The following is a 9,492-nucleotide window of genomic DNA, read 5'->3' on the forward strand; positions in this document are numbered from 1 at the left end:
TTTTTTTTCCCAAATATTCCCATAGAAAACTTTTTAGTGAATAAAGGGAGAAATATGTGAGCATTTACACCTTTGGGTGGTTATAGCCAATTTATAAGAACTTCATCACAAACCATCTTGGAGTAAGCTCAGGTTCTATATCTGGAATAAGCAGTAGAGAACAAACTGAACTGGGATGCTAGTACCTTGCTTGATTGGTAAATTAGCTTAGGAGATATTAAATGCATCACATTTATTTAATTTCTGAGGACTCAGCAATATGTCTTCAAAAGCATCGGTCCACTTGTATTCATGCTGCTTGCCATCAAAACTTCTGTGTGATCATATGACGGAGCTGTTCCTATGTGGCTGAAACCAAATCAGATCACCCTAAAGACACGTTTTCTGACTTTCAAGACAAAGGCTGAAGGTAGGATTTTATAAACAGAGTATGTCCAGTTTCAACTCCCAGCTAATGAATAAAACAGATGAGATGCAAGTGATAATTTTTTATTAATCACTAGAACAGTAACATTAGGGATGTTGTGGATTGTCTGCTAATTGAAAGCTTGATCTTAAAATTAGTTAACTTCAGGCTCAATAAAGGGAAGGTTTGGTAAAATTCCACGATCTGTTTTAAGTCATCAAACTAAGTGACTGTAATAGTCTCTTCAAAATATAAATAATGACTCTTTATTTTCCAAGGTAAAAAGGTGCTATTTGAAATATCCTGCTTTGTGGGGAGATGCAGAATCACAGAACGGCACCTTAAAGATCACCTTTAAAGATGCCTGGACAGGCTGTCACTATTCTTTTATTTTTACCCCACTGTGACATAAAAAAAGAAAAGATTAAGTAAGCAAAGACGGGGATTCTGTTGTGATAAGCTTGGAAGAACGTTGAAAAGGGGATGGATCCTTACAATAACTTCCTTAACCCTTACTTTATATAGATTCTTCTCCAGAGCAGCTTTAACAGCTGATACAAAAAGCTTTGTGCTTTATGAGCATCATGCTCTACCTCTTGTGTAAAACAGGACCAAGGCCTAACCCTACGGTGATGACCCTGTCAGTCCTGAGGCGGGATTCAGCAGTGCCAGGGGTTATTGCCTGCAGGTGAAACCACGCTGTGAGGCGGGTAAAAAGCGGCCCTGGGAGCACATTTCGGTGCTGAGAGGACGGCTCGTGCATAAAGGAGCCCTCCCGCAGCGACAGGCCCGGGGCCGAGGCCTCACACCGCCGGAGCCCCTCACGGCCGCCATTTCCCGCCGCGCCCCTCAGGGGGCGCCATGGCGGCGGCCGCCCGCTCCGCCCCTTCCCCCGCGGGGAGCGCCGCGTCCGGGGGCGGCGGCGGCCCGGGCTGGGCGCGGAGCGGAGCCGAGCGGGAGGTGAGTCCCGGAGGCGGCGGCTGCACGGGCGGGGAGCGGCCGCCGGCATCGCCCGGGGAGCGGGGTGGCTCCCGCCCGCCGTTGGCCCCGCCGGGCGCGGCGGCCGCTCGCCGCCGCCTGCCGCCCGCCCCCATCTTAGCGCTGCCCCGGCGCCATTTGAAGCCCGAGCCCGTGCCCCCGTCCTCGGGCACCGTGCGGAGCCGCGAGGCCGTCGGGATAAAAGTGTGGGGGGCCCAGGGGAAAAGGAGGGTGCCCGGCTGCGAGGTGGTGCTGGAGAAGGGCTGGCCCCGTTGTTCTGCCGGAGCACGGCCGGGATCCAGGCCGGTCTCACCGGGACGGCGTTAATGTGGTGCGGGGCCGTGGTGCTTCTGCTCGCGGTTCCGATGGGCAGCATCGGCTCAACAAGGTGCTGGGCCTGGAAGTGCTTCAGTGTAGCAGAGCATGCTGCAGTCTGCGCTTTCAGCCCTCCCTCAAGCTTGGCAGCGTACCACCCGAGTGTTTCTGCTGCCACCTCCATTTATTTTTATGTCCCCAGGAGCTGCCAAGTGCAGCAAAAGTCAGCTAACCCAGCGCAAAAGGAGAATAAACAGCACGCACTTTGTGAATTTTGACACTCTAATGTTGATATAAACTTTGTATGTTGTTTTCTTGCATCAATTTCTGTAGCGTCACAGTTAGTAATGCTTCTGTGTTTGATTCTGATGTGGTGATTTTTTATTTTTGGTTTTAAGTGTTTTAAATTCTGTCGCTCCGTAGATGTAAATCTTCCCATGCTGATGCGTTCACTACATTTGGGAGCTGTGCAGCCATCAGCTTCCTAGCTGCTCTCCTTGCTGATACTGAAGAGTCTAGGATTTGGGGTAAGATGACATTTCAGTTAACGTTTTCAACATGCTGCAGAATATCCAATGTCTGACAAAAGACAGCAGGATGCAGAACTGCTTCAAACGACTCCTTGCGTGACTGGAGTCTTGACCTGTCTGTCCTTATAGTAAACCTCATTATTTTGTTGCAAGGCAGGAATATGAACTTAGACTCCATTGCCTGTGTGCATTTGTTGTGTTCTTAACTGTAACAGAACGGGCTTCATGGGGTTAGAAAGAAGGTGGTAGAAAAGGTTGCCAAGAGAAGCTGTGGATGCCCCATCTCTGGAGGTGTTCAGGACCAGGCTGGACGAGGCCCTGGGCAACCTGATCTGGTGGGAGGAGGCCCTGTCCATGGCAGGTGGGTTGGGGTTAGATGGGCTTTAAGGTTCCTGCGAACCCAAGCCACTCTAGGATTCTGTGAAAAGCAATCTTGTGTGTGGCGTTTGGGTTTTCAAAATGTTCATGTTATTTCATAAACTTGTGAAAATTACGAACTAGATAAAAGCACGTCAAGCCAATTCTTGAACCTTTTCACTTTATGATTATTTTAGACTATTCAAAATGAACGAACACCCTAAAAAGAGAAAACGGAAGACTCTACACCCTTCTCGATATTCAGGTCAGTCTAGAGCTTGAGTTATGTACACACTTCAATTAGTTTAATTTTCTTCACATAATTACTTTATTATGAAAAGTGTACCTATATCAGGAAATCAGTAACCTAAAGGGCAGGATAAGGAACCTTGTTCTGAATGTATAGAGTAACCACTCTGCATGTTCTGTTGTCAAGCCACTTTTGGTCAACACATCTGACCGGTTTTGTTCTGTACTCCCTGCACATTGGAAAGCTCGCACAAACCATAAAGGGAAGATTTTATTAACACGCAAGTGGAGAAACTTCATGAAAGTTGGGTTGGGGGTGTCCATTAGTTCTCAGCACTGAATTAACTGTGCTCCCGTCCCTACCTTCAGTGGAAACAGAGTTTGATAACAACTGCATCTGATGTTCTGAACATCAGGACAGCAGCTGAAATCTGCAAATCAAAACAGTGATGTTATCAGACAGGCACAGAATCGTCACAACGTGAGAAGTAAAATTGTGGCCAGTGAGAAGAACTCTGGTGAATGTTAAATCCATATGTAGCTACATCAGTTTGTTAGTGTAAATACTAATTTTTATTTTTATTTTTGATCTAGATTCTTCAGGTGCAACCAAATACATAGATAATAGTGGAATTCTTTCTGACCACTGCTATAGTGTCTGTTCTATGAAACAACCAGACATAAAATATTCTGAAAACAGAGGTAAGAGTGCACTTTGAGATCTTGTTCTATAATTCTTGACTAAGTGCATTATACTCCTATTCATAGAAGTAAGTAGAGTACAAAATAGGTAGTGGCAGACTTCCATGCATCGTTCTCATCTGGTATGCCTTAGACTAGTGGAAGGCTGTTTACTCATAATTCAAATATAATTTTCAAAGTAAAAAGTGACAACAACAAAAAGATATTTCGATTTTATGGCAATTAGAATGAATTTTAAACTTTATCTAAATATCCATTGGCTAGGTGACATAAATCTGATGTAGATAATCTATGAGTTGAGAGGAAACATACCAGTAATAGTAACCTATACTTCAGGAAAATGACTTTTTTATACAGCATCCACTAGTTGATAGAGTTTAACACACTGGGCAGAGTAAATTTGAGGATGGACTTTTATTATATTTATTTTTCCTTTCACTCTAATAAGTTGTCCAACAAGTATCCAGAAGTCTCACAAAGTATATGCCTTAAAATATGATGACCAGAAATACTTAAGGATATTAAAAAGATGCATCTTTCATATGTAAAGTTTCATTTAAGATTTTTTTTCCAGTGTAATCAACTGACTGTTTTTTTTCTGAAATTGTAAAGACAGGGTTACCACCTTTTGAATTATTCTGTTGACTTTTGTATGTATGGAAATAGTTTCTGCGGTGTTTATTGTTAACTTTCTTCAATGTAGGTTACAATGTAAGTGGTATGTAAAGATAAATTTATGTAATTAGAATAAGTAAATAGTAAGTAACATCTAGGTTAGATCAAGGGAGTCAGGGTGATGCTAGAAAGGATGAATAATGACAAGAAAATGTTTTATCTTTGCAGGTAGATACCACAGTCCCGTGCAGAGCATAGACACAGATGATGATGGGAGTCCAGTGCACGCTGGCACTTCTCACTGGAGTGGGTCACATTCAAATGTTGTGGGGTTGCACTATACGGAAACTAAAAAGAAGGATAAAGGTAAAGGTAAATGTGTATTTGCAGCTGAGATGCTGGGAAGCTGGAGAGCATGGATGTTGGCTTTTAATATAGCTGGTATTTTCCTTTTTTGGTTTGACAGATGAAAGATTTGTAGTTTACGTTATTTATGAGTTAATTAAAATGTAGTTCTAGTGGCTGGGGAACAATAACTACTTTTTGTATTTATTAGCTACTACAGCTAACTGAAAAGTTAAATACAGACCCAATTTTTTTGCTGGATTTGTTTTTAACCTTTTGCTTGTATTATCTGTTTGTTTCTTTAGATAAAGCTACTAATAATGGAATGTGTAAAGACATATGTGATTCGCCGATATTCAGTGACATCCCTACAGAAGAGGAGAAACCTCTTGATATTCAAACTGTAGAAATTTCTACAACGGAAGTTAATGCTGTAGAAGTTCACGATATAGAAACACAAACCGTGTCACCTGAGAAGCTAGAAGCTGAGGATCTAGAGGAGATCCCTCTTGAAACCTGTAAAATCTTCGAGAAGAACCAGGCTTTGAACATCACAGCTCAACAGAAATGGCCTTTGCTGAGAGCCAACAGCAGTGGCCTGTACAAGTGTGAGCTCTGTGAGTTTAATAGCAAGTACTTTTCTGATTTAAAGCAGCACATGATCCTGAAGCACAAGACATGTACAGATACTCATGTCTGTAAAGTTTGTAAAGAGAGTTTCTCCAGCAAAATGCAGCTAATTGAACATGTAAAGCTACACGAGGAAGATCCGTACATCTGCAAATACTGTGACTACAAAACAGTGATATTTGAGAATCTGAGTCAGCACATAGCAGACACTCACTTCAACGACCACCTTTATTGGTGTGAGCAGTGTGATATGCAGTTCTCTTCGAGCAGTGAGCTGTACCTGCACTTCCAGGAGCACAGCTGTGACGAACAGTACCTGTGTCAGTTCTGTGAGCATGAAACAAACGATCCAGAAGACCTGCACAGCCACGTGGTGAACGAACATGCGTGTCGGCTGATAGAGCTAAGCGACAGCTATAATAACAAGGAGCGTGGACAGTACAGTCTCATAAACAAAATTAGTTTTGACAAATGCAAAAACTTTTTTGTATGCCAAGTGTGTGGCTTTAGGAGCAGGCTGCATACCAATGTCAACAGGCATGTGGCTATTGAACACACCAAAATATTCCCTCATGTTTGTGATGACTGTGGGAAGGGCTTTTCAGGTATGTTGGAGTATTGCAAGCATTTAAGCTCTCATTTATCTGAAGGGATTTATTTGTGTCAGTACTGTGAATATTCAACAGGACAGATTGAAGACCTTAAAACCCATTTGGATTTCAGGCATTCGGCAGATTTACCTCATAAATGTACTGATTGTTTAATGAGGTTTGGAAATGAGAAAGATCTTCTAAGTCATCTTCAGATACATGAGACAGCTTGATTACCTTCTCCCCTTGTAATCAGTTTGTTAGAACCCAAATTAATTTTCAGTCACTAAAATGTATTAAATACAGTTTTAACAGCACTTGTACAATTCTAATGTTTTTATATCAACAAAGCATGTATAACAACTTGGTGTTACGAATTTCCTTACCTAGAGGTTCGGTAGAAATGCTCACATTTACATGTGATGGGTCACATTCTGGGGGGAGGGACAGTGGGAGTAGTTGCATGTTATAATAGCAGTTCTGATGCTCACCCTGTACTTTCACGTTTAATGTATGAGAGCAGCTCTTTAGGGTTTTAAAAGGGACAAAGAGAAGGCCAACATCTAGGTCCATGCTTAAACACCGCACTGACCTCAATTGCATATCCTACTCATTTTACCCCCTGCAGCAGCAGGTTGCTGAGCTCACGTTCAAAAAATTGCATCAACCAGCCAAAGATAAGTGCGTTCCAAAACTTGCCAGCATGCAAGTCTCCATATGTCAGCCTGCATTTACCACCTTGTACTCTTGATAAGCTTCTAAAAGTGACCTGTTTTCTCTTGGGGTACCTGCCCTATCTCATCATTTGCTTTCTGTCTTCATTCAGTGTTCTGTTTCGGCTCCTGTCTGTGGAACCATCTAACAATGTTTTCATCCACACATCACTACAGACCTCCCACATCATTTCTATCTCTTTTATTTACCTTCAGTTCCTGTATTTCTCCTGCTCAGAGCAGGTGGGTTGAAACTAGATGATCTTTAAGGTCCTTTTCAACCCAGGCCATTCTATGATTCTATGCACTCCTGACAGGTGTTCCGTGTGTGTAGAGTGGGTCACGTTTTAAGGAGCCAATTGTAACGAAATTTGTGAAATATTCCAGATGAGAATGTCTAAAGAGCATGATTTTCATAATTTATCTCTCACTGAAATATGTCACCAACCTCATTTGGAGAGAGCCTCTATAAAATGAGTTTATAATTACATAATTATAATTTTGTAGACTAAAAATTAGCTTTCCACCAATAGTAATTTGATGAAAGTTACTCTAAATCTGTAAATTTTAAACTATGTACTGCTTTAAAACACTGGTATGGTATAAAAGTTTATTTAATCACTTTCAAATGATTTAACACAGCTGTTCTGATTAGATAGTGCTGTTCAGGCATTACAGGCTTCATAAGTGAATTTTTAAGCTTCATTCCGTAACTGTATTTTTGAGTGACTGATAGTTGGACAGATAATAAGGGTGAGGTCATTTAGATTGTGCTAGTTATCGGAGTGAAATAACCCATAAAATAGTGGCGGAGTTTACATTTCTGTATTGCTTGTAAATTTGTAATGTAAGATTGTCTAATGCGAGCGTTGTATAGATATAATTAATGTATAAAACATTTCTTGACTGGTGAGATTTGGTGTTATCAGCTTCCAGGTGTGCAAGGGCTTTCACACTGAATTTTTAAAGCTATAAAAATTGGCTATATAGTCAGTTTATGGAAGTCCTGATTTCTGGAGAAGTATTTCTAGAAATTCTGAAAACTAGCCAGTTAGCACTTGTTGCTTTGTAGGAGCAAGACCATTTTCATCATTTTGAAATGCTGATTTAGTACCAAATCGTACATGTAATTGTTGAAAAGGACAACCTGATTGTATCCTAACTGTATTTTAGTTCATTGTATAGAGAATGACACTGTAGTAGAATTGCTAATTTCCTATTTTGAGCTCATTCATCATGGCTGGCTTAATATGGTAGCAATAATATAGTTAACAAAATACTAACGAGAATTATTTTATATATGGAAGGTTAATTTTGCTCATGCGGGGATAAAGGGCTGGGGAATGCTGGTTCTTCTGTTAGAGTCCTGTGGGAAAGACATTTAAAAAAAAAAAGGCTGAAGAAATGTGTGTGTCTGTGCAGACCAGCACTGTGTCCCATGCAGGAAAGCTGTATTTTCCTCACAGAAAAGGCTCTTTTGTAAAAGTATGGAGCCTGTGACAGAAAATTTGTGTTTTGACTCCTCGGTAGTTCATGTCAACTTTTAAGTTGTGTCGATTTCTGGTCTCTAAAATGGGAATGAAACCATGCCATAGGCATGTTTTGAAGACAAACTCCTAACTAAAATGCACGCAGTGTCTAGTTAGGAAATATATTAAAGTTTGACTTAGCATGGATTTTACAAATTAGGGAGTAACGTTAGGTTTACTTCTTTATCAGAAAGTAGATGGAAATTTATGTGGGCAGGTGGTCTCATTTTACCTTAGCAGGAATGCACACATGAAGGATACTTGCTTCCGTGTGACCAGTGTGCTGAAACAAGAAAGGCATGCAGTAGAAGAAAAAGCAGGTATTGAGTGGAGTGTGTCTAGAAGTCGGTGTGCTGAAAGGAAGGACCGTACGTGTAGGGAAGGCACGTTGTACCCAGTGAGGGCACTATGTGGTAGCTGTGAATTAGAAGAGTTGGGCTTATTTATTTGAAGTGTGCAGGTGGAAGGTCAGGCGTGGTGCGTCGGGGTGAACTTGGAGCACGGGAGCACTGCCAGAGGTTGAAGTCTTCTCAAAACCTTATGGCTTGAGCACTTAATCTGAGTCCTGAATTAGAGACATTAACTGTAGTAATCAGAAGTGTGTCAATACATGTCTTTCTTTGGGATGCTCAATAAATGTGTGTCAAATTCAGCAGCTTTTTATACTGATACCTGCAAGGTTCCTCTGCTGCAGTGGCAGCTAACTAGAAGCTATCCAAAATCACAGCACAGGTTTTGGAAGTAATTTTTATTTGCTTTTTTGTGTTTGAGCCTTTGGTTTAAAGGTACATCGAGCATCTCAGCTTCTGGGACCATGTTTGGTACTGAATGGGGGAAGTTCTTTGTGCAGAAGACTCTGGGGACTTCAAAACTAAAATCCCATGAATTATTGCAGGAACTTAAATGCAACGGATGAGTAATTCTCTAATGTGTTCTCCACAGCGTTTATTAAGCGTCACTGATTTTCATTGTTGTTTGTGGCTGTTCTTATTTTCCTGTGCTCTCTTATGGCGATGTATCACGTGTATAAATTTCAGTGCTTGGAACTCTGGGAACAACTCTGGCGTTTGTCATTATAGCTGGCGGCTGACTGATTAAACCACGGTGCTGACAGTACGCAGGGCCCACAGTCAGGGCTCCTTTCCTTTGCCTTGGATTCTTATCGCGCTTTTCAGGGGACCTGGCTTATAACTCGGGACACCTTTTGGGTACAAAAGTCCCAAACTGAGGCTGGCAAGGGCAAGCGGCCAAACCTGAGCCATAGCTTGGTTCTGACCACAAAAATAAATAAAGAAATGAAATAAAATAAAATTGAATAAAATGGAGGAAAAAAAAAATAAAGCCCGTCAGCCGTGAGGAGCGCAGCGCGCCGCCCCCTCAGCCCAGCCCCGTCTCCATTTCGCGCACGGCCACCGCCGCCCCCCCCCCCGCCGCCCCCCCCCCGCCGCCGCCCCCCCCCCGCCGCCCTGCCCGAAGATGGCGGCCGCCGCCCTGCCCGAAGATGGCGGCCGCCGCCCCGCCCGCCCCTCACTA

The 9,492-nt window shown here is 42.4% G+C and overlaps 1 protein-coding gene across 6 annotated transcripts; it reads left to right on the top strand.

The window, feature by feature from the left end:
• Positions 1–260: 260 nt before the first annotated feature.
• Positions 261–8,611, top strand: ZNF639 (zinc finger protein 639). Of its 6 annotated transcripts, none has more exons than XM_080604549.1 (6): positions 261–409; positions 2,123–2,226; positions 2,784–2,851; positions 3,430–3,537; positions 4,381–4,524; positions 4,803–8,611. In XM_080604549.1, the coding sequence occupies exons 3-6, from the start codon at positions 2,794–2,796 to the stop codon at positions 5,948–5,950; spliced, it is 1,458 nt and encodes a 485-aa protein (XP_080460675.1). In that variant the 5' UTR covers positions 261–409; positions 2,123–2,226; positions 2,784–2,793; the 3' UTR covers positions 5,951–8,611. The 6 variants fall into 6 exon arrangements, with proteins under 6 accessions (XP_080460675.1, XP_080460673.1, XP_080460678.1 ...); XM_080604547.1 differs by lacking the exon at positions 261–409 and adding an exon at positions 1,128–1,366; XM_080604552.1 differs by lacking the exon at positions 261–409 and adding an exon at positions 1,135–1,366 and having other exon boundaries at positions 4,381–4,518.
• Positions 8,612–9,492: the final 881 nt, after the last annotated feature.

The sequence above is a fragment of the Anser brachyrhynchus genome, assembly GCF_964034855.1.
Source record: "Anser brachyrhynchus genome assembly, chromosome: 9".
NCBI classification, from domain to species: Eukaryota; Metazoa; Chordata; class Aves; order Anseriformes; family Anatidae; genus Anser; species Anser brachyrhynchus.